Raw genomic sequence first — 24,744 nt, 5'->3', positions numbered from 1 at the left:
AAACTTCATCTGACTGCTTTGGGAATCTCTCCACCGTCAGCCTGCAATCTTCAGACCTGCCAGGGCGGAGGGGCTGCAGGAGCCGGGCCTAGCTGAGAAAGGCCTCACCACCCCCATACCAACTCTAGGACTCATTAGAAACAACACATACTTTAAATTAAGGCACTGTATACTTGAATGACATTATCAAAAAAAGGATTTTTATTAAATTGGGGGTGCAGGGGGGCAGTTGAGTCACGCCTGCTGCAGTGCTGGAAGGTTATTTCTGGCTCTATGTCCAGAGATGCTTCCTAGGGGCAATCAGGTGGTCAAGCTGTACCAAAATGAACCCCAGACCTTCTCTGGCCTACCAAGTATGCACTCGGGTCCTTGAGCTATTTCTCCAGCCATAAGAATATGTTTAGAAGTAGAAGACAAGGAAGTTGAGAGGAAAATAGGAAGAATTTGGGATCCTGAAAATAAGAAAATCACTATGTTCTCCCAGGAAGGCTAAGGAGCCTTCCTTTCCTTCAAGTTCTAGAATGCCAAATGTTTCACGCATTTCTTCGTTAAGCCTCAGATAAAGTCAGTTTTTCTAGAACCCCACATCCAACAGAAGACATCATGACTGCTCTCCGTATGGGAATGTCGAACCACCATCCTCGTCTCAGCTATGCTGATTGGTTGGGGAAAGCCAACATTTTTCCACCCTGCAATCCTGGGCAAGGGGGGAACCAGGCTGTCAAGATGGTAGGGAAGAGCTAGAGAACTTGGGAGGAATCCCAGGAGGGCTGGGAAATAACTGATGCTTGCTTAGACCTCAGTCTTCCCAGAGTTGGATTCTTGGAACCAAATACGCGAGTCAGATGGCAGCAGAAAGACAGCTGCTAGAGCACAAATGCCAACGCTCCTTCCCAGCTGGAAGGCGGCTGCCAGTCACCCACCACTGCCTCTAACATGCCACCACTCCCACCCAATGCTGCCCCATGATGGATGCTGAGCCAGGGTGAGCCCACCACCTTATCAAAGACATGGCACCCGAACGTAAGGGACACAGCATCACCAGTACCTGATTTCTGCCATGGACAAAGCCACATTACCTCACAGTACAGGGAGGCGAGCTTTTGGGCCTGCAGGACACAAAGAAAGTCCAGGGGTGTTTACCAAAAGGCCCAAAGCAGATGCCTAGGCTGAGGCAACCTCAGGGAGAGCCATAAAGCCCCTCTCTCATCTCTGCAACTGATCAATTGAACAAGCACTAGAAATCTAGGTGGTCTACTTACTTCGCCCATGGGCTACAAGGATCTGGCCTTAACCCCCAGGATTTTTGACCTTTTAAATAAGGGAAGATAATGATCACATTTCTTGCACTTATTGCCTGGAAGTGACAATGGGGAGAGAAGGGGGGGGAGAGGAGGGATAGAGAAGGAAGAGAGTGAGAAGAGAGGAGAGAGAGAGAGAGAAAGGGGGGGGGGGAGTCTTCGTTACTGAGAAAGGTAAATTTAGACTCTCCTTTTCTGTCTCAAAATTCAGACTGCAGTTTATCTCCCGACTACATTTCTTAACAGCTGAGTCACTCTGGGCAATTTTCTGAACCTTTATGGAACATATAATACTAGCCACCTACTCTATATATCTTCTGGGCATAAAAGCAATGGCATATGCACAGAATATGCTCGATCCCCAGCACACACAACAAATGCTAAAAAATAAACACAGTTGGGCTTGCTTGGAAGATAACTCCAAAGGTCTGGAGTCCATGCCTGACATGAACAAAGGCCTTGGTTCAAAGCATCCCAGGGGACCTATGCCCTGCTGTGCGTGGCCCTGGACAGCAGCATCCTGGAAGGCACGCACCTCTGGGCCTGAGCAGTTACCAAAGTGCAGAGTCCCAGCCCACAGCAGGACCAAGTAACCCGGGAAGGGGCTCCCTGAGCACTGCATGGGAGGTGGGGGGGGGGGGGGGGGACACAACATAATTATACTGAACTGTTTCCTCCTCCTGAAAACCCAGCAAAAAGAATCACTCCAAACTCAATTTTTTCAGCATATTTAGGGAAATGACGTTCATGCGATTATCCAATCCTCCTGAACCCAGGATGAAATCTCCCACACAAATAATCAAAAACATGCACACACAACATTGAGTTTTCCTAACAGACAGGTACGAGCTAACAGAGGAGGGGGAGACGAGAGCATTTCTATTCTAGCCAAATTACACCCATTTGCATCTCGAGTACCAAGAATATAATGGCAGTGTCTTTGCTTCCTTTCTTTTTCTCTTTTTCCCCCCCTTCCCTTTCTTGGTCTCCACTGATATCTTTAGAAAACCCTTTTCTAGAAATTACAGTTTTGGTGCATAATTTAAAACAATCAAAAGCAATTTCACTAATGATATATCTAACTCTCTTTGGTATGCACAAAAGCAGTAATTTAGTGGTCAGAAAATAAACTTAATTCTCCATTCTGCTGCTATGAAGTAGTGTGTACAGTTGCGTTCTCGGATACAAAACACCCCTCAGAAGCAAGAAGCCCCACAGCAATCACTGAAGCTCTTGCAGACACCCGAATCTCCTTCCTTCTCTACTGTGACAATCGTGTCTCCCAAGAAGGGGATCTCAGGTGTCCCACACGTACACCCCCGCCCCCGACACATATTCCCCTGCCAGTGGATGTCGATAACAGAGCCGGGCAAATTGCTTGGTGGTTAAAACACTGATCATGGAAGCCCGAGGCAGCATCTGGATTGAAGCACCCTGCAGACTTTTGCCCAACAGACCCAGACCCTACCAACCACTGCAGGCAGCCCAGGCTAGACCAGTGTGAGTTCTGGAGGAAGATCAGACTGTGGGATGAGACACAAGGAGGGTCCCAGTTTGGCCCCTGACCACCTGTTAGCCATGGTTCCTTGGGACCTGGGTTCCTCTGGCGTGACAAGTATCAGAAGACTAAGAGAAGGAGAAACACTACACAAAGTAACACCAAAGGTCTCTGCCTGCCTCCTACCCTGTCAGGTTATTCCCATTTCACCCTAACAACCTGCAAAAGGAAAGATCCAGGATTTGTGACCAACAATGGACAAATGGAACTAATTCCTCACAACAGAGCCCTGCACAGGTGTTAATAAGGAAAGATGTTCCTGACATGCAACATAAGAGAGAGCTCCAGAGAGAGATTCAGTTTAGGGGTGCAGGGCTGAGGTAGGGGTGTCACACTCAGCAATGCTCAGGGGTTACTTCTGGCTCTACACTCAGGAATTACTCCTGGTAATGCCTGGGAGACTATGTGGAATGCTAAGTATCAAACTCAGGTCAACTATGTGCAAAGCAAATGCCCTAACAGCTATTCTATCACTTTAGTCCACATCGATTCCTTTTAATTTAAGGAAAAGCACATCAAGCCATGACAGAGAGATAAAACAAGTGGCCAGGGAGATAATTCAAGGACTAACGTGTTAGACTTGCAGATGACTAATCTCAGTTCCGTCCCCCATGCTGCAAGTGGCAGCCAACACCTGAGCACTGCTAAGTGTGAGCCCTGAGTGCAGAGCCTGGAATAAGCCCTGAGCTTAATTGTTTTCAGAAAAGGAAAAAAAGTGGGTGGATGGATGGACGGATGGACGGATGGATGGGTGGGTGGATGGAAAAAAAACAAACAAATGGACGAACAGACAGACAGGTGGATAGATGGGTAGACAGACAGATGGATGGAGGGAGGGATGGAGGGAGGGACAGATGGTAGATGGATAGATGGATGGGTAGATGGACAGACAGATGATAGATAGATGATAGATAGGTAGGTAGGTAGATAGATAGATAGATAGATAGATAGATAGATAGATAGATAGATAGATAGATAGATAGATAGATAGATAGATAGATAGATAGATAGATAGATAATGGAAAGGAAAAGCAGAGGATGGAGTTGGCACAGAGAGAGGGAAAGAGAGGTGCAGAAGGTGAGTAACACTTGGGGAAGGTGAGAATGGAGGCTCACCTCTAGTTAAGAGGCCAGGAGAACAGAGACACTACCCAAACCAAGCAGCAGAACCAGAGAGGACTTAGAAAGTCGAGGGCACACAAAATTCACCACCAACAGGGGCATCCTTATTTGGCTGGGCCCTAAGGATACGGGTGGGGTGGGGGGACGAACATACCTGCCGCCCTTGCATCTTCTGCAAGTGCTCAGGCTGGTGCTCAGCACTGCACCGGACATCGGGCGGCTTCTCTTCCCAGGGCTCTCTCCTGCCCTCATGCTCCCTGAAGCAGGGAGCGTCGCCCTCCATGGTCACGGTCTGCGCAGAGGCATCTTTGAGCTCGGGTTTGGCGTCCTCGCTTGCCTTGGGCCGTGGGCCTTCGCAGAGCAACCTGCACGCGCCGTATGGCTCAGCAAACGAGTCAGCGTGGATGAAGTGTCCCGGTTCGTCTTTCAGCCGCGTGGCTATTTGCTTCAGCACCTTCACGGTCTTGCTGTCCGAGCGCTGTCCCAGCACCTCTTGCTCTATCACGCACATTCGTTCCAGTAGCAGTTCCCAGAGCAGTTCAAGAAGTTCTGGCCTGTTAGTTCCAAAGGGGAGGAAGGGGGCGGAACTGAGCCTGGCGTCCTCCCGGTTTCCCAAGCTTTCCCTGCCAACCCTGGCCCACACTCTCTCTAGATAGTGAGCACCTGCCCAATACTGGGTTCCATGCCAGTCATCTCATGACAAGCCCAGGAGGCCGGCAACACCAAGCCTGTTATAAGGATAAGAAAGGACGCACTGGGGCCGGAGCGGTGGCACAGTGGTCGGGCATTTGCCTTGCGGCTAATCCAGGATGGACCTCAGTTCGATCCTCAGTGTCCCATATGGTCCCCCAAGCTAGGTGCGATTTCTGAGCGCACAGCCAGGAGTAACTTGAGTGTCGCCAGGTGTAGCCCAAAAACCATAAAAATGAAGGGACACGCTGACAGGACCCAGCTACACAACCGTGTTTGATGCGAGATGCCATAGCTGCAGACAGGGCCTAGGAAGGGGCAAACAGGATCAGCAGTGGCCAGAATGACTGCAAGGCCCACCAAGCCCCTATTCCTCTCCTACACCCGGGCTTCTGCACTTCTGCATGAGCGTGGCCACAACAGTATACGAAGCGGTCGTTCCATGTTGAAGGGACACTGAAGCAGGCAGCTGAGGAGGAACAGAGGCTCTAAAAACAGGCAGAAAATGGCTGCCGGGCCTATGTGCCATTGCTGGGAGGTAAGGCAGGTTTGCACCACAGGACAGCAGGGGGCTAAGAGGCAGTGCTGGTAGCAGGTGGGAGATCACCCAAGTCTCACGTCCCGTACCCCACATGCCTGATCTTTCTTCCTTCCAACTGCAGAGGGTCAGAGCCTGGACAGCTTTGGGAGGTAGGCCTGGGCTCAGGGGAGTCCCCTCTAAATTTTCCCACTGCCCTTTGCAGAACTATCTAGCCTGTCCGAGGGCAGGGAGGGATGTGCTGGAAAGCTGTCCAGGCTCCCATCTATTAAAAGGGAATAGAAGAATATTAGAATGTAAGTTTGGAATTAACCCTGGTTTTGCTTAGAGACATAAACATAAGTACAGCCATGACAGGATCAAGTTTAAAGAGCAAAAACTAGGCCCAGAAGAACAGCCAGTTTCTGGAACCAGACCACAGGGGCACATACTAGGAAATACAGCAACGGACAGATGGACAAAGGGCACCCACACCTTGGGTCTGACAGACACTGACCGCCACACCCTGGATCTAGAGTTGTATAATTTCCCCTCACTGAGCATAGAGCCTACGCTAGCCCTTTGTCTGAAGCAACTCTGTACTAAGATCATATGGTTTCAAAAAGCAACAACCCAGAGGAGAGAATTCCCTAGAGTCCCTATTTAAAAAAGGATCCCGTGAGCTACCAGGGTCACCATTTTTTAGGAGATGGTTGACTCTAGCATGTTAACAGAAAGCTCCCTTGTGTTCCTGCAGGGCTGCCAGTCTCCTCCGGTCTTTGTGAAATGGGTCTTGAGTCCGGACTTAACACAGCTACAAAGGACTGGCTCTAAGCCACAGACAGGCGACCCTCCAAAGTGCCATAGTCCACAGCCAGGCCACACTGCCCTGCCTTCGTGCCTTGGCTCCATTCCTGGCTCCTGCTTCCTGTCCCTTCCTCCCTGTCTCCCTCCAGGGCCATCTAGGACAGACTGCTTCTACTCCCACCACACCCTGAGCTGGGCACAAGGCTGAGACTGGAGCTGGAGCCAGAGGAACCAGAGGCACTGTGGCAAGTTGCTGGGTAAGCAACGAGCCACTAGGTCAGGGTGTCAGACAGGGCCAGTAGGAATGTCAGAAAGAGTGTTCCAGAGTGAAAAGAAAAGCTGCAATGGGCAGGGCCAGGGAGAAGACACGGGAGCCGAGGTCATGCCTTGCACACTGCCAACTCGGGTTCAGATCTGGCACTGCCTGGCCCTCCAAGTATCAGCCACTGCATACAGCTCTGGCAGTCCCCAGGCATTGTCATCTGTGGCTCTCTGGTGGTCCCCAGCACTGCAGGAGTGAAGCAGCGCCATGTCCCCAACCTCAGACCGAGGTCTGTGAAGGAGGGGACCCTCGGGTGGTAATTCAACCTCCTGGCCTGGGGGGAGAAGTATCCTAACAGGAGACCTGGGATTCAGGCCAGTCAAAAGGGCAACCCAAATGTTTTATATGACTGAAACCCAACTACAACCATGTCTGTAAACAAGGTGCTTAAATAAAGATATTTATAAAAAATATATATATAAAAAGAACAAAATGCACAACTGTTGTGTGATTGTTGTAATAATGTTTTTGCCTGTCATCCCACCTGGATCTTCCAGGTGGGGGTGGTTAAGGAAATAAATAAATAGCTTGTTGGGGAGGCATAGGGGGCTCTTTTGCCAGAACTGACGGCTTGTTCGGTTTGCTTTTTGGAACTGGCTGCAACTGACAAAAGACTTCCTTTTGCTGAATCTTTGGTCCCCTAATCTTTTGTATTCATTGATTATTCACGTCGGATATTATTATCAAAGTCTCCCCCAAAGGGGGGGATGGAAGAATGGGATTCAATTTATCTTTTTGGGAATCATTCTTTGACTTGGAGACCATCAACAAGGGGTTTGACATCCCCCCACACACAACAGTGACAGCCTACAAAAAAAGGGGATTTATAGTTATAAAAAAGTCACAGGGCTAGCTAAAAGTGTCATTTAAATAACATTTTTGTTTTGGGGTCATACCAGGTGGTATGCAAAGCTTACTCCTGGCTCTGCCCTCAGGAATCACTCCTGGTAGTGCTCAGGGGACCCTATGGGATGCCCGGGGATCGAACCTGGGTCAGCCATGTGCGTGGCAAGTGCCATACCTGCTGTATTATCACCCTGGCTCCTAAATAACTATTTTTTGTTTTGCTTGTTTGTTTTTGAGCCACACCTAGTGGCCCTCAGGGGTCACTTCTGACTGCGCTCAGAAATCGCTCCTGGCTTGGGGACCAAGGATGCCGAGGATGGAACCAAGGTCTATCCTGGATCAGCTGCGTGCAAGGCAAACACACTAGCACTGCGCTATTGCTCCGGCATCCTAAATAACTTTTTAAACCATCCAAAGATGAGAGAAGAGGAATTTCAAGGCCAGTTTAGGAAGTTACGGTCCTCAGAAAATGCTGAGAAAAGGAACAGAGGGAAGGAGCGTCACAGATGAGAATTGTCATATAGTCTGCAGTGTCCCCTGCCCACCTTACTTCAGAAAAAGGTATGAGGAGGTCCAAACGGGCTCCTTCGCATGACTACCCTCTGCCCTTCTGCCCTGCCACTGGGCAAAGCAAAGCCTTCTGGGCTCTCCTAGAGATCTGGCAAGGTTGTCTTCATATCTGGGTTCCTGTCTGTCTGTGCTGGGGCAGAGGCAAGAAACTCAAACTCATTGAACGTGTGTATGTGTGTAACTCCCCAAAATGATAGGATGAAGACCAAAAACCAAAATGGATGTGTGTGTGTGTGTGTGTGTGTGTGTGTGCGCGTGCGCAGAGGCAAGAAACTCAAACTCACTGAATGCATGTATGTGCCTAACTCCCCAAAATTGGTGTGTGTGTGTCTTAAAAATATTTTGGCTGGGGCCGGGCGGTGGCGCTGGAGGTAAGGTGCCTGCCTTACCTGCGCTAGCCTAGGAGACGGACCGCGGTTCGATCCCCCGGCGTCCCATATGGTCCCCCAAGCCAGGAGCGACTTCTGAGCGCATAGCCAGGAGTAACCCCTGAGTGTTACCGGGTGTGGCCCAAAAACCAAAAAAAAAAAAAAAAAAAAATATTTTGGCTATTTCAAACATGTTAAATCCAATGTTCCTTTCTCCCCCTCCCTTAAGATAGATGAAAAAGAATGGAAATTACTATCTAGCTAGTCAAGAGGGAACCATTACTCAGGACCAAACAAAATACAATCCCCCCCCCCCCCCACGGAAGACTTTACAAATGGGTGGTAAAAGGTGGTGAAAGAGGCCATTATCATAAACTATGGAGGCTGCACTGTTAAATAAAACATTTCAAGTGCTACTGTTAGGAATCTGAGCAGCAGATTCATTAAGCTGTGGCCACAGTCGGGACCTCTGGAATGGCTCCATGTGAAGGTCTTGTCAACGGCCCGAGCATTGTTTATATACTCTTCGTGGCCATCTTCGCCTGTGGAAGGCAGAAGGTGAGAGGGACTGACATTTACGGAAGCACTTAGGAGTGTGGCAGACCCGCTAAATATGCTAAGTGCAATTCATCTTCGCAATAAAATCGGATGGAATGTGGGGGCTACCGTGAACTCCAGGTGCAGATGAGAAATCTGGCTGTTAAGGACTGTAGATAGGTCCCAGAAGGCCAAGGGGTGAGCAGACACCGGAACCCAGGCCTTTCAGCCCCCAGAGAAGCACTGGCCGTTTCTCGTATTGCTTCAGGTTGTTTTATTCCCACTGGCTACCTGCAGCTGTGTTAACTTGGTTTCAACTGGCTGCCCATTCCTTCAAATACTAATGGAGGCTCCCATTTTTGTGTCAGATGAGGCTGTGGAAATGCAAGGAGGAGTATGACGTTTACCGTTTCTCTCGGACATTCTTAGGCTGATAAAAAGACAAAGGAGAAGGCCTAGCAGTTGAACAGGGGAGGAAAGGAAGAAGTTTTGAGACTAAGTCTAGAGCCGGAGTGAGAGAGACCCGGAAAGGCCTACAGAGCTGACTTCAAGCTGAGTCATGCCCAGAGAACATCCCTGGAAGAGGGAGCAGCTAGGGCAGAGGTCCTGGCAGAAGCACACACAGGGTTTGAGGGGCAAGCTGCACAGGGTTAGATATAGATAGATAAATAAATAAATAAATAAATAAATAAACAAACAAACAAATAAATAAATAAATAAAAGAGCAGCAGGCAACGCTAGTCCAAGAAGGAACCAAGATGGGGAGCTTTGGTGACCAGACTGTGTGCAAGAAAGGGGTCAGACCCCAAGCGAGGCCTTTCGAAGAGTCCTGGGAACTAGGCTGCGGGAGCCAGATGGACGAAGAGCCACCCAGACCACGGGAAGGCAGCCTCACAAGGAAGCTCCTGAAACAAGGGAACAAGCCAGCAGCAGCTCTATCTGGAAGGGGATGGAGAGGGGGCACCCTGCTGGCCTGTGGGGAACGGCCAGTAACAGCTTCATTACAAAGCGTAAGGGGACCTGACTAAAAGACTTAGCCTGTAAATGCGGGGCTTCTCCAGTAGCACCAGCGTTCTGAGCCCAGCAGGCTGCATCCTGTCTGCCAGAAGGGAACATTCGCCCCAGTTCTGCCCAACCCCCAACCCACAGCCCACCCCATTTTCCCTAACTACCATCATCCCCCCATCCCGATGCAGGCCTTAGAGGTCCCGTATCAGAGAGAGATCTGCTCCTTTTCAGTCGGATGGGACCTTTCGGACGTTGGTCACCTAAATCCCTGTGATAATAAACAAACCAGGACTGTCCTCGCTCCTCCCGAGACGAGACGGCTCAGGCTAAAAGCCCGAGCTAGAGGCCAGGGACTAGAAAAGCAGGACCACGCTAAGTGTGCAAACAGAAGACTTCAGTCTTTCTTTTCTGTCCTCTGAAGAAAAGGGCATGGGCGGAGCTGCAGGGATACTGATGCAGGGACAAGCCACCCCACAGAGTGAAAAGACATACGAGGGTCCCTGGTTCTTGCTTGGAGTCCCACATGGGAGAGGCCAGTTGTGTTTCTTTCCCTGCTGCAGGAGAACCACGCACCAGCCACTTTCCTTCCTACTTTCCTTCCTACTGCAGCATCTAAGGAGTGGTCAGAGAAAGGGGGGGGGGGGGGGCTGAGACACAGAGGCAGCTCCGCACTCCACCACCGCCAGAGAGAAGTGGCAAGGAGGGGAAAGGGTTTCTCCAGAATTAATTTTCATGAGCAAATACGCCACTGTTGCTTTTGTTTGAAGAAAAGCGCCTTACTTCCTCCAAAGCAATGACATCCAGCACACTGTGAGGTATACAGAGGCCTTCAGAATTCATCTTTTGCATCTGTTCTCTCTGCCTGCTTTTCTTCCTCCCCACATTTAGGAAGGCGGTCACTGTTGGGATTTGAATAAATAGGAGGCAAATGTGGAGGGGGGGGCCTTTTGCTGCAGGCGAGCTAGCTCTTCATTTGGAGCAGTTGGCTTGTGGGAGAGGGGTTTTGCGTCCAACCTTCTTGCCTCTTTCTACCCTCTTGCTTGTGTGGATTATTTGCTGCGGATCTATAAGACCGGAACTGCTTCCCCTATCCTTGCAGATTAGGGGAGTGGGAACTGCCTTTCCCTTCGGGGAACTGTGGGGTGATCAAACCGCAACCCAACTCCCAGAGAACGACAAATTACAATCCAGCAGAGAATAGAAGAAGCGAAGTTTAGTTGGCACAGAGTCCCAGCAATACTGGAGAAACGGGTGAGAGTCATGTAGGACCTCTTCCTCTCAGTGACGGCCAGACCGCCCTTTCCAGGGGGCGTCTAGGAATAATTTTCCAGGAACACCTATCCTTCTCCTCCTTCAGTTGGGCCTGCATGAGGCTGTCTCACTGAAGGCCCTCACCCCACCAGCACGAAGCCCAATTACTTAATAGCACAACTGGCAAGATTCCTTCCTCCCGAGCCATTTTAGGAGCTGAGGTAAATGGCACAGCACCATCATTTAACTCCATTTAGCAAAATGAGTTTGTTTTCCCCTCGAACCATTGTGACGTGACAAACAATGCCAGGCTCGGACCCCCGGCTACCTGGATTCCAGGAACATGGCAGCCTTCTCGCTGAAGAAAGGGCCGAGCAAGTTCAGGAGCTCCCTCTCTTCCAGGCTCTGTTCTCCTGGGCCACCCTCATGGTCCACAATAGTGGAATCCGCAAGCTGGAAGGATCCATTTTGGCAGTGCTCTCCGGAATGGTCCTGTGGTCCCTCCAAAGTGAGCTAGGTTGGGAGAAAGATGGAAACTGAGAGCACAGGCAGGTGCAAATAGGCCAGCGGGGAGGGAAAGGAAGAAGAAGAGGAGAAGTTGGCAGCTGGGTCCCCCCCACCTCATTCCAACAGGGTGATGCATGCAGAGGCAAAGAGATCCTATCACTTCTAATGTACAAAAAGACCCATGAACAGAAACACACACACACACACACACACACGTGCGCAGTTCCCTTGTCTACAAAAGCATGACAGTAATGTCACCTCTCTATGGGAGAGAAATGAGACAAGAGCATCACCCACTCAAGAAATTCCCCCCAACCCATGGTGGGCTCATCCTAGGAGGCAGGAGGGCGCAAAGCCCAGGCTCTGAATGATCCTGTGGGCACGTCTTATCACCTCCTCATCCCCTCTCAGGAAGCAACTGGCTCTTTACGGACACATCTTAATTAACAAGACTTGATTTGTCTCATTCGGAAGGCGGGGGGCTCCAAGTTGTGGGGAGAGGCTATTTATGGCTCCACCATCTCAGGTCTCCACAGATCCCCGAGGAGCGGTATCAAGGCTGTGTCTAGTGAAAGCCTGCGTGCCGGGCCTGTCTTGAGGTGCTGTAATTAGCATTCTCTACCCCCCGTTTCCAGAGCTGTAAATTTCTTCCACCAGCCTATAAATAACTCTCCCCCCGCCCCCCCCCCCGGCTTCATTAACGCTGCTGATATACACACTTGCCATCACACACCCCCCTTCCACACTTGTAAAATGATTAAGATTTTTAAATGGAAAGTAGGATCCACACAAATGAGCTATTATTTATAGGGTCATGTTTGCCACCAATCTAGTTATTAAATCCATCTAAATACAAGCTCCAAAGCAAAAAAAAAAAAATCAGAATACGGTAATAAAAAATATAGTAATTGCTAGCAAACCCTGACTTATTACATTTCCCTTTTTGCTGAACTATTACAAAAATTCTAACAAGGAAATACTATTATCTTTGACTCACAGGAAAACTTGGGAGGCGGGAGTCGCAGAGAGAGAGCCGAGCAAGGTCACGAAGGATGTGGCCGAGGCTCAAAACCATTTGGATTCCGAACTCCCAGTTTTAATTGCTTTCCTCTCCAGAACTAATAGCCACATTTTTAACGATTACGACTCCACAAATGTGAGAACCTTGAAGGCCACCCGAACACCCAATCTGCGGCCTCCTCACTCCTGCCACGCCCCAGTCTGCAGAGTTCTTCAACCCCGAAACACGTTCTCTGCTGCCAAAGGTGGAACTCAGTGGGAGAGTAGTTTACGTGAAGGGAGGCCAACTCCATCATGGTCAGCTGCCACTGGATTGGGTCCCGGCTCAGGAGACCTCTGAGGCCGAGAGGGGAGTCTCATTCCATCCGAGGATCCTTTAGCCTGAGATCAAATGGCCACAGGGTTCACAGAACTCAGAGACAACAGTTCTCATGTAGTCTGGGTAAGTTGTAGATAAGTTAAGTCAGGCCCTTAACTTCCGGGGCACAAAATGAGTGGGTGGGCTGGGTTCAATCTCGAAAGATCTGTGCAGGTCGTATGAGTTCCCTCTAACCACCCCGCCTGCTTCTCCATTTCCTGTCCAGCTCCACCATGTGGTAGGTAACTTCTACGGAGGAGCATCTTTTTCTCCCTGCTGGCACCAGGCAGGCACTCAACGACGACAGCACAATGGAAGGAAGGCCCATCAGTCATTCCAGGAGATCGACAGGGCCAAAGCCCAAGACTGGCAAGCACAGAGAGGAGCAGACGAGAGTAAGGCAACGACAACTGACAACTTCCTACCTTGCTGCTCTCCTCCACGTTCTGGTCACTCGGGAGATGGTCCTCATCGTCCTCTCCACTTCGGAGGGTGTCCTCGTCCTCCTGGCTAGCCAGAAGCTACATGGAGCATGAAATGGTGTGAAAATGCAACCAAAAGAAGTGTGCAACGTGAACATATGTGAACATGACAGCAACGTCTTTAAAAAAAAACAGACAAGACAAAGAAAAAAAAAAACAGACAAAAAACACAGAACAAGAAATAAACCACAGACGAGGCATTAGCAAGCGCCAAAGCCGTGAAAGGAAAATTAACCAAAATTAGGGTTGCAATTTCCGGCAAATCACACACGGCTTCCTGGGGCTGGGCATCGTCGAAGGCCACATTTTCCAGGAAATCCTTCAGTCATTTCCCCTCGGCCTTTGCCTGGCCTTCCCCGAGCTGGTGAAAATTGAATGTGCTGTCTGAGGTGCCATTACTGCCTCTGCGACATACACTTGCAGATTACACAAAAGTAACAAGATTTCAGAAAACAGCTATTGATGGAATTGAAAATATCAAATGGCGAGAACGCAGTAAATGAAATTTACAGGGTGCCCGATTTGCAGCTCGCTTCTATTTAACACAGGCCACGAACCTCTTTTTTGGGGGCCATCACACACATATTGGAGACGGATGGTCCCAACAGCACATCCCAGGCCGTGTGCTGCCAAAACTAACTAACTAAATCAATCCTCCTCACTAAAGAGCATCAAGGAAAACTGATGATAACCTGATGCTTCTGGAAGGGAAGGACAGTTACTGGGGAAGGCTGCAAGAACCCCTAATATGCTCCAGAGCAGTGAAAGGGAAACGCCAAAGCTTCTGCCCTCTACGAATGAACGGCGGCTCCGAGTTCTCAAGAGGTCATGTCTCTGGAAGAGGCAAAATTCAGTATTGGGAACACCCAAACTAGATGGCCAGACAAGGAAAGCAAAGCAGCAGAGCTTGTCTCAAAAATGACACCAAAATGACACCTGAGCATCAAATAGTAGACGCTGCATGGTGGCGTGAGCATCACTTCTGGGCCAGGAAGGACGTGCAACATGCCTGGCTGGAGCTCGTTGGTTTTATTCTGTAAATTGCTCCGTGTATTGAAATGCCCAACCCCTCCTTCGTTCTTCCAGCCCAACTTAAATTTTTCTGAGCTTTCTTTTGAAAAGAAGGAAAGAAAAGAAAAACAAACAAAATAAAAGCTATTGACCTTAAAAAATATTCTTTTATAGAAAAGTTCCCGGATCTTAATATTCAACCTAACCTAACCATATGACGAGTAGACAGTAGTGATGATGATCGAAAGTGGCATCTTCCAGGCCAAAGAGAGAAGACAGTACGGTGGATAAAGGGCTTGCAGTGCACATGGTTGTCACATATTCAAACTGTGGCACCCCATACGGATCCCCTGAGCCCCACCAGAAGGGATCCCTGAACCCAGAACTAAAAGGAAACCCTGGGCACAGCTTGTTGTGACCCTAAACAAAACAACAATACAAGAGTGAGATCTTACTACAGTAGCAAATACTGAGCATTACAAAAGACGGGCCAGGACCAGGAGATGGCATCATGGCAAGACCTGGACCTGAGACGGCTAGATCCTTGACACCACATGGTCTCCCAAGCACCAAAAGGAACACACCCACACCCTTGGGTCCTTGTATTGAACCAGTGACTCAGCAGGCCAAGGGCTCCAGTGAGCCCCCCAGGCTTCCCGGACACCTCTTTTTTCTTCCCGGTTTTTGGGCCACACCCAGTGATTCTCAGGGGTTACTCCTGGCTATGCACTCAGAAATCGCTCCTGCTTGGGGGACCATATGGGATATCAGGGGTGGGGGGATCAAGCCCCAGACTGTCCTAGACTAGCGTGGGCAAGGCAGATGCCTTACCACTTGTGCCACCACTCTGGCCCCTTAGGGTACCTCTTGGCAGCAGCTAGAACCCTCTTCAAAGAAACCTAGATGTGAAGAGACTTACTAAGCCTTGAAATGCTGTTGAGGAACCCTCTCCTGCTAGTAGCTTCTTTTCTCATTGCTTAAGTGAGTGAGACTAAAGAGGACTAACACAACTGGTACAAGGAGAGAATTTTCAACTTCTTTAGAAAAAAACATTTGTAATTTCTCATAAAACGAACAACCTTAAGAACCAGAAAATCTACTCCTAGGTCTTCATCAAGGAAAATGAAAATAAGTTGCCATATAGACACCGATTCTTGTCACAATATCCCCAAGTTGGAAATCATCCAAATGTCCATCCAGAGCCCAACAAATAATCAACCACACTACAGTGGGATATTGTTTCTCAGTAAAAAGAAACATAATGACTGAGTAAGTGGGAAAAAAATTCCCAAAACATTAGATTGAGTAAAAGAAGCTTCACACACACAAACACAGAGAGACAGAAACAGAGAGGCAGAGACATAGACAGAGAGAGATACACAGAGAGCAAGTGAGAGAGAGAGAGCTTTAGAATTCCATACAGAGGCGAAACTAACCCAAGGTAGAACAGAATTTAGCAGAATAGCTTGGAATATACGGTCACACAGGGGTTTGATTACACAGATGCATATATGAATGTGTAAAATGAAGCCAGCAGATAGAGGGGCTGGGAAGAAAATCCAGCGTTGAGATATACCTGGTATGCCCCATGCTGGTTTGATCTCCAGCACTGCAGGCTCTCTCACCCGCTCCCATCTCTGCCCCAGGACCACTTGAGAGGCCCCAGTACCACCGGTTAGCTCTGGTGGTCCCAGGGGTGAAACAGCATCATGTCCTCGGGCTCTCCCATTCAACTGAATGGCCCAGTTGACTAGAAATAAACCAGGAGTGGCCCAAGGTTGCCTTGGCACTAATCGGGAGTCGCCCCCCCCCCCATCATGAATGGAGACTACCAAATTCTGTATTTTATTATAATGAAAATTTAATCTTAAAAGGGGAAATAACTATAAACATACGGAAGTTAAAGAGAAGCATGTTGAAGGTTTCATGGACGGAGATGAACATTTGTCCATTAAAATGCAGCAAATCCTTTTCTGCGGTGCCTCTTCTGCCAACCCTCTCCAGAAACTGTTCCTGGGGATCAAGGAAGAAGCACGAAAAAACATCCCTGCACCCCAAGGGACGAAGGGATGAGGCTAGTTTCCCTGCAGTTTAGATGAGATGGAACTGCTAAGCCAAGTCACTCTCACATGGTTAAAAGCACCAGCGTCACTCTTCAGGTCCCAAACCACAACCACATCCTGACCTGATACGCTGAAATAAAAATTACTGTATTTTTCTCTCTATAAGATGCACCTGACCATACGACACACATAGTTTTTAGATGAGGAAAACAAGAAAAAAGAAAAATTCTACAGCAAATGGTGCAATGAGAGACACCGTCAGGAGACGGTGGCTGAGAACAACCAGCCTGCGAGGCCGAAGTAGATTTACAATACGCAAGTCCACAGCTGGTTAAACACATTTAACTAACTTTCTTTTAACATCAGAAAATTTAAAAAAAAAACATTTTTAAATACATTTTTGTTAATATAATAAAAAGTTGCAGCAGCGGTCAAATAGCCTTAAAGGAAAACTCTCTTTGTGATGGCAAAAGCGCGTTGACCTGATTGCTCATCCTATGTGGTCTGTCTGCGCAATAAAGGGGGCATCATACTGCAGGTGTCAAGTGGTTAGTGTCTGTTGTCCTTCTCTGCACTCAGGCTTCAGCTCCAGGTGGCATTTGCTCCATAAGACGAACAGACATTTCCCCCCCATCTTTTGAGGGGAGTACATCTCCTATGCCCTACATGAAGTCTCCATTTTCAAGGACTTAGAGGAAGGCCGCAAAAAATCTTTGTATGGCTATGAGCTGGCTCTGCCTCCAGATACTGCCTATGGCACCCTGAGGTGCTGCCTGTCCCATCTTCACTCCTGCACACCTCACTCCTCTATCTTTTGCCACCTCACTGCTGGGACTGCCCAGGTCACGTCTCACACTCCTTCCAAAGCACTCCCCAAGGGGCTCCCTCTGACCCTGTCCTTTTTCACCTGTTCCTCCTCCAGGAAGAACTTTCCTTGAAGTGAAGCTGGAAGCTATCTGCCTGCCCCTTTCATATATATTTTGCTCCATGCCAGCTCTTACCACTGCCTGGCACTGCCCCGTGTTGCTCTGTGTCCTCTACCAGACAGGGCAAGGAGAGTGTCTGTGTTCAGAGTTGACCACTAGGGCCTGATACTCAGCAAAACAGCTCGAAGATCCAAAACACAGATTTTTTTTTCCCCCTAAAGGATACCTAGAAATAAAAGGTTTTCAGGATTTCCTCTGGTCTTGCTAGCCAAAGTGTGTTCTTTGGAGCAGAAGCAGCAGGAAATGCAGACTCTCAGGCCTCATGCCAGGCTTACTGCTCCACTCTTCATGGCAACACAATCCCAGGGTGAACCACACAATGCTTAACTGCAGAAGCATTGCCTGATGGTAGTGCTTAAAACACCACCTACTCAAGTCAGATGAGGGACCTAACTCCATCTCTGCCACTAAATTTTAGAAATTGAATTTAAAATACCTGTTTTATTAAGTGCCTACTACTTGCCAGGCGCTAGGCCAAGAACTTTATCGATAATGCAAAACTCATAATATTAAAACTTATTAAATCAAATAGTTAGAAACGGTCCTCATGTAATGAAATCAAGTATGCTTCCAAGAAACCAAATTTACTGTTACTAGAAGCAGGAACTAACAAGTCTTTTTCCCTTCGGAGCACCATTCCTGTCCTGGGGAGTCAAAGAGACGGTCTATTTCTCATTCAATATGGCAGACATACAAAGATCGGAGTTCGATTTGTTATGCTCCTCCAGCCACATTTCTCTCTGGACAGAAAACAAATAATGACCTGCTCTCTCACCACTCTTGGCACGGAGGGTGTAAGTCAAAAGCAGCAATTAATGCTCCGCACACAGCACTGGCACACACGGCTGACCCTCAGAGGGTCACAATCTACTCCACAATCTGCAAGGCCTGAGAGTCATCCACTGAAATCACTCGAACCTACGTGAGTAGATGCCACAAATTAACAACCAGTAAGTAAACATAAGGAGATGGGGCCAACTGGTAAAGAGAAACGAATGGAATGGAGTGGAGGAGGAGAAAGACAGATGTGAAATATCAGGGAACAGTAGTCAAGGGGACACAGGTAGGTGGTGGTGTGAAGGAAGGACAGAACTAAATATCCAAACCATGCAATTACAACACTGAAATCAGGAGACCCAAACTCTCTCAAACAAACTTAAAAAGAGGCCTGTTAGGCTGGTAGGCTGGGACATGACTGAGGGGGCGGGGGTGGGGTGGGGTATGGGACAGACTCTGGGAACACTGGCGAGGGAGGTTGACGCTGGTTGTGGGACTGGTGCAGAAACATGGCTTGTCTCAAACTTAACAATGAATAACTTTATTCAATTTAAAAATGAAAAAGGAAAAAGAAGGAGGAGGAGGAGAGGAGGTAGAGGAGGAGGAGGAGAAGATAAAAGAAGACAAGAAAAGAGGAGGAAGAAGAGGAGGAAAAGGAGGAGGAGGCTAGGGATGTGGCTCAATTTGTAGAGCAGGTGACTTACAGGCGTTGATTCCTAGACTTGATCCCAGATGATCTCGTGTTCATGCTAATATTCTCACAACTTGTATGAATTTGTGTATATCTGTATGTCTAAAACTATGTGATATACTTATGCATGCTCACATCTAATAAAGCAACTTTAAAAGAAGATAAAAAAAATAAAAAGAAATCAGGGCCATCTCACTTAGAGAAACGAACATGACAACAGAACGATGCCTCTTCTTGTCCTTGGGTATGGTTTTTGCTTTGGGGGTGAGGGCAGAGGACCTCACACGTGGAAGCTGGGCGCTCAACCTCAGAGCCCCACACCCGCCTCGGCGCTGGCTGGCTTTCAAGTCTGCTGCTCCCTGCAGGAACAAGCCCTGACTGATGCGCCCAGCTGGTGGCAGCCTACACAAGAGCCGACGTTCTGAGGACAGACCCAAGCCACCGGTCTAGCATCTGTGTGAAACTGGAAAGTGGGGGAAAGGCGTAAGAAAATTCATTTGATGTCTGCTTCAGATCTGTCTCTGTCCTTTGGGCCTCACAAGAACCTCTCTGGGAATCGAGTCTATGGGGGGAAAATTCCAACCTTCGACAAAAGGCAAAGATACTCCTGGGGGGGACTCCTGGGGGTAAAAAGTTAGGGAGTAACTCTCTGGAAGCAGCTGGTGGGAACCAGGCCAAGAGGCCGTCGCTGCTGTTTCAGCACCTTCACTACCCGGATGATGAGGTCATGAGGGCAAAAATGAGCAGCAGGACTGCCTTGAGGGCAAGAGTGTGCACCCTCATGTCCATGCACACAGAAGAGAAAGGAGAGGCGCACTGGTTGTCAACCGTCTGTTTGTATTAGGGCCATTTCTGTTTTGCTTGTACATGCTTTAAAGAATACTGAGCGTCAGATATTGAAGAAAACATTGTGACTGTTCCCTTTGCTGCCCTAGAGGGCCAGGAGAGGTCTCTGCTTCCTGGCCCTGCCTTGCTGCTCAAGACTACGGGGAGAATGTCGTCTTTCTCACACAGATCCAGCCACTCCACGCCACGGTGTCAGCAGAGAACTGGGCCTCAAAGGACATAGCACTCAGAGGGAACGTCGAAATCATGCGGAGTCTGACAGACGACTGTAGTCAGAGTCGGCTAGGATCAAGAGCTCCGAGTGGGCAGAGGCAAAAGCTCCTTTCTGTTCTCCAAAGGACAGAATGGGACATTTAACAGATTCTTTTTAAAGGGCAAATGAACCAACAAACTTGCCATGTATGGCTGAGCTGAAGTCGGTGAAGAATGAGCTGCCTATTAAAGAAAAGCTGCCTTGAAAGAAACACACCCAAGGCCGGTTTCTCCCTAGATGGCCTGCAGATACTCTCAGTTCTCAAAATTCTCTGGAACCACAGTGGCTCACATCAATAAAATTCCTCTTTCAAAGACAGAGAGGGTCAGAACCAGCACGGACACTTTCAAGCATCTCCTACGGTGAAAGATGGGAAGCCGCTTATGGTGGACCAGTCTCTCTTGGATGTGACTCAGCAGTGACACCTCCATTTGCCTGGTGGCTCCTTTGAGTGTCAGACCAAAGGTGACCTGAAGTGTTTCCTGGCAGGTCAGTTCCCATCTGTGAAACTAAACCCAGCGCAGAGCTTCACCTGAGAGGCAAGTTGGGCCAAGTTGGAGGCTGACAGGAAGAGGCGACATCCTAGTTAGCTTGCTGACTCCCAACCTATCTCCAAGGGTGGTCCTTTCAAAGGTGGCCCCTTCTGCTTTTCTTTCCTCCTGGTCCCCATCCTACTGGTTAGACCCTAATCTTGTGCTGTGCCCTCACCCTTTATGTGATTTTCACCACTTGTCCCTTAGAATATCCTGGGGGGGGTGTAGAGTAGCAGAGAGCCTTATGGCTGCTACAGACAATGCAGGCCAGAGCAGAGCAAAGCCCAGTGGACACTCAACAAAGATGAGCAAAGATTCAGAAGTTCCCAGGGGGGCCCAGGATAGAACAAGCCTTCCTACCATCCCTGGGGTCAGATAATGGCCCAATGTCCTGCCCATGGGACACACACAGGACAGGGTTGGGGAGGGAGAGAGAAGGGTCATGACCCACTTGGAAGCCCATGATTTAACTTTCATGAACCTCTCAGACTTTCTCTTGGAGGGAACTTTTGAGTTGCACCCAGCGGTGCTCAGAGCTGACTCCTGGCTCTATGCTCAAGGATCACTCCTGGCAGGGTTCAGAGGACTGTAAGTGGTGCCAGAAATCGAACCCAAGTCAGTTGTATTGTCAAGGCGATGGCTTACATCCCGTACTATCTCTCTGGGCCTATCTTCCAAAATCTCAGATGCCAACAAGGACCAAATGCCCAGTCAGGAAGCTAGACTGGGGGGGGGGGGGAACCTCAAGGGAAAGTGACTGTGTCCTCATGGACAGAGTGCCGGTGATCTGGAAGACATGTGAGGAGAAATACCACACTCTGAAGCAAAGCCACAAACCCAGGGGCCCAGGAGAAATGTCCTTTTACTGGTTTGTTTTCCGGTGCTGATGGATTAATTAGAGTCTACATAGTTGAGAATACTGAGGTGGTCTGACAACTCCCCGGAACCCTGAGACCATGCACCTCGTCCAACCATACCATCTGCTGCCTGGATCCCAGGGGCAGAGCCTGAAGGCAGAGGCATGGCAGGAAATCCAACATGTCCCATACTCCAAACCAGAAGAAGCCAGATGAACCTGAGGGAGTCCCACAAACTCCAGCCACATAAGGGGAGCTGCAAAGGGGGGTGGGGTCCTCCCCAGAGCAAGTAGTCGTGAGCCGTGTTTGGGGTGATTTGGGGGAATGAGCGAGTGCATGCCAGTGAGAATCAGGCTCCCGGGACACCTTCCCTTGGCCCTTCCTACCTCCGTTCGCCCTGTGGACTCTTCGCCGCCTGGAAAACCCAGACAGGAGAAATCTAAAATGGTTTTCTTCAGGTGTTGGTTGTCTGCGTAGAGTTCCTTCACGAGCTGAATGAGGTCGCTGACCTAGGAGAGAAAAGTGGGGCAAGCTTCAGAGTTCGGCTTCTGACAATCCCTTCCCCATTCCGATGCAGACCCACATGCAGATCAAAAGTGGGGATCACAGGCCAATCAGCTGGCAGGTTAGGCTAGATATAGCTGGAAGACACCTGTGATCCCAGGACCAGTGAGTCAAGGCATCGGCATTTCGGCTGTCTACCCTGAGCCTCCGCTTGCCTCAGTGGAATAGGTCGCTGTGAGGCCTGGCTGTGAACATGGCCGCAGCACAGTCAAGTCTTCGGAGGCCCAAGTACTCCCAGGCAGCCACCACTAACTGTGTCTCATACTAGAGACCCTCTAGAGCAGAGGTCTCAAACTCCATTGACCTGGGGGCCACAGGAGGCAAAGTTGGGGTGATCCTTGAGTGCAAAGTCAGTAGTAAGCCTTGAACAACTCAAAAAAACAAAACAAAAAAGATTCCTCTAGGGCAGGGCCAAGTTTGAGACCTCTGCCGAGGATAAGAACTGATGCTTTAGGGACTATGATGGAACTTTTTAGTCTCCCTGATTTTCTTTGCTCTGTGCCCTTGTTACAAAATCCTGAGGTGCCTGGCTGTTAGGCTACACCTTATTTTACCTAAAATAGAGATCATCCCTGGTTCCTATGGATGTTTGTTTACAACTTGGAATGACCCCAAAACAGAGACGGTCTTGCTTGGAAACCTGGGTGGGATTGGCTCAGGATAGCCTGAGCTGTCTGCCCTTATTCTGTCCTTAGGCCCCACCCAGGAGTGGTCCCTGGACTCAATAAAAACAGCGCTTCTGGCAGACAGAGGGATGGAGATATGAGGTAGAAGCCTGCCAGACTCTAAGTGTCCAACCCTTAGCCTGGTTTGGATTATTCAATAGTCAGAGCATCATTGGGCAGCAGGGGCACATACAGGTGGTGTCTACATAAGGAAAGATGCAAGGCAGGGAGAACAGGGAGGGAGGGAGGGAAGGGAGGAAGGAAAGAAGGGAGGGAGGAAGGAAAGAAGGGAGGGAGGGAGGGAGGGAGGGAGGGAGGGAGGGAGGGAGGGAGGGAGGGAGGGAGGGAAGGGAGGGAAGGGAAGGGAAGGGAAGGGAAGGGAAGGGAAGGGAAGGAAAGGGAAGGAAGGGAAGGGAAGGGAAGGAAGGGAAGGGAAGGAGGGAGGAAGGAAGGAAGGAACGAAGGAAGGAAAGAAGGACGGACGGAAGGAAGGAAGGAAGGAAGGAAGGAAGGAAGGAAGGAAGGAAGGAAGGAAGGAAGGAAGGAAGGAAGGAAGGAAGGAAGGAAGGAAGGAAGGAAGGAAGGAAGGAAGGAAGGAAGGAAGGAAGGAAGGACAAGTTTGACCGCTTTTAGATCTGAAATCTGCCGGGGTAGGTGGGAACCAGACGTCGGTTTGACCATGAATGGGGCGTCTGGAAGCTGAACCAGAATACAATTTCGGACACCCCATAACACTGTGCTCTGAGCTGATGAAAAGGCATCACACAAAGAATCTGAAGTTCTTCGAGGGAACACAAGAGATAACAAACAGCCAACAAAGCTCTGGCATTTAGCAGGCCCGTACCTTTTTCTTAAGTTCTTCTCGAGAAAAATGCTCCACTTGAAACCGATTGTGCTCCTCAAGGCAAATACTCAGGTAAGAGGTTTGATCACTATAAAAGGAAAGTGATTCTTCTGCCCGGTTTTAAAAAAAAAAAAGAAGGGAAGAAAATATGAGAAACAGATTTTTGTGAAATCAATCAAGTACCATCCATCTATGCCATTTGAATGGGGCAGGGTGGGAACCGGTGGGGTATAACTACCCCATAAACGGGGAGTTTAGTGCACCCCGCTTTGTCCCTCTCTCTATAGACCATGTTCCCATACCCCAAAGTTCAGCTGCATTAAGGACTTTAACAGCGGCCCCTTCTAAACTGTAATCTACAGACCAAGCAGTGTGCCTGGAGACCATTCTGTGACACCAGCAAATGGTGATTTCGGTTTAAATGTGTAAAATCATGATGAAACCCTCACCGAGTGAAACCAAGAGAAATGAAAGTGCCTGGAGAGTGTTCCTGGGTCCCGACCGCATCGTGATAATACAGACGACTGAGATAAAGATCCTCACATTAAGTACAGTGGATGCCTCAGCCCTTACTGGCTCAGGGAGATCAGTCAAAATGTCGTGGCGGCCTGAGTTCTGAACTAGGAGGACCGCCATTTTGTAAAGGCCACATGGCAGGCTTCTTCCAATAGCCAATCGTTTTAAGGGTCATCAGAAACTGGAACCTCCCTCTAGCCTTTCCCTATATAATCTTCCTCATGATCTTGGGCGGGGCTCATCTCCTTCGGGAGGTGGCCCTGGCAGGCCAGTGTGGGAGTCTTGTTGCCAAACGAATTAAAGTATTATTATTATTCAATTTTATTACAGTTGTGTGGTCTCCTTCTTTGATTATGGACCCAAGCAATGTTCTAAGTGGAAAAACCAAAGGGAAAGAACACACAGAGAGTTGGGTACCTTCCCGCCTTCGGATCTCGCAGATCTGCTCCTCCAGGGTCCTTTTCAAATTCTGGTAGGAAAGCACGTCTGCCTCCAGCTGCTTCCTCAAGGCTGAAATGCTGCCCAGCTCGGCCTGCAGGTTGTTGAGACTTGCAAGACAAGACACCCACAATTTCAAAACCGGCCTCTTTAGCTTTCAAGAGGCAAAACCCACTATATCTTCATTTGGCTTTCTGCCACCTTTGGATATTGTGGTTATAAGAGTAGATACACTCTTACGATTTATAACAAAAAAAAAAAAAAAAAGGGCCGAAGTGATAGCACAGCAGATTGAGTGTTTGCCTTGCACATAGCCAATTTGGGCTCAATCCCTGACGTCCCCTATGGTCCCCCAAGACCACCAGGTATAATTTCTGAGTGCAGAGCCAGGAGTAAGCCCTGAGTGCCGCCGAGTTTGATCCAAAACCAAAAGTAA

General features: G+C 49.0%; 1 protein-coding gene across 1 annotated transcript in view; it reads right to left on the bottom strand.

Moving 5' to 3' along the window:
- Window positions 1–24,744, bottom strand: part of CDK5RAP2 (CDK5 regulatory subunit associated protein 2) — a 186,699-nt gene that overhangs the window by 54,916 nt on the left and 107,039 nt on the right. Inside the window, exons 13-18 of the mRNA XM_049773793.1 lie at window positions 24,288–24,418; window positions 23,355–23,464; window positions 21,668–21,790; window positions 13,208–13,303; window positions 11,226–11,398; window positions 4,136–4,535 (exon numbers count right to left, since the gene is read on the bottom strand). Coding sequence (XP_049629750.1) covers window positions 4,136–4,535; window positions 11,226–11,398; window positions 13,208–13,303; window positions 21,668–21,790; window positions 23,355–23,464; window positions 24,288–24,418 — 1,033 coding nt within the window. The remainder of the gene's footprint in view (window positions 1–4,135; window positions 4,536–11,225; window positions 11,399–13,207; window positions 13,304–21,667; window positions 21,791–23,354; window positions 23,465–24,287; window positions 24,419–24,744) is intronic.

This window comes from Suncus etruscus, chromosome 5 (assembly GCF_024139225.1).
Source record: "Suncus etruscus isolate mSunEtr1 chromosome 5, mSunEtr1.pri.cur, whole genome shotgun sequence".
Taxonomy (NCBI): Eukaryota; Metazoa; Chordata; class Mammalia; order Eulipotyphla; family Soricidae; genus Suncus; species Suncus etruscus.
Note: the sequence above shows the minus strand (reverse complement) of the source record. Positions and strands in the feature narration are given on the sequence as shown.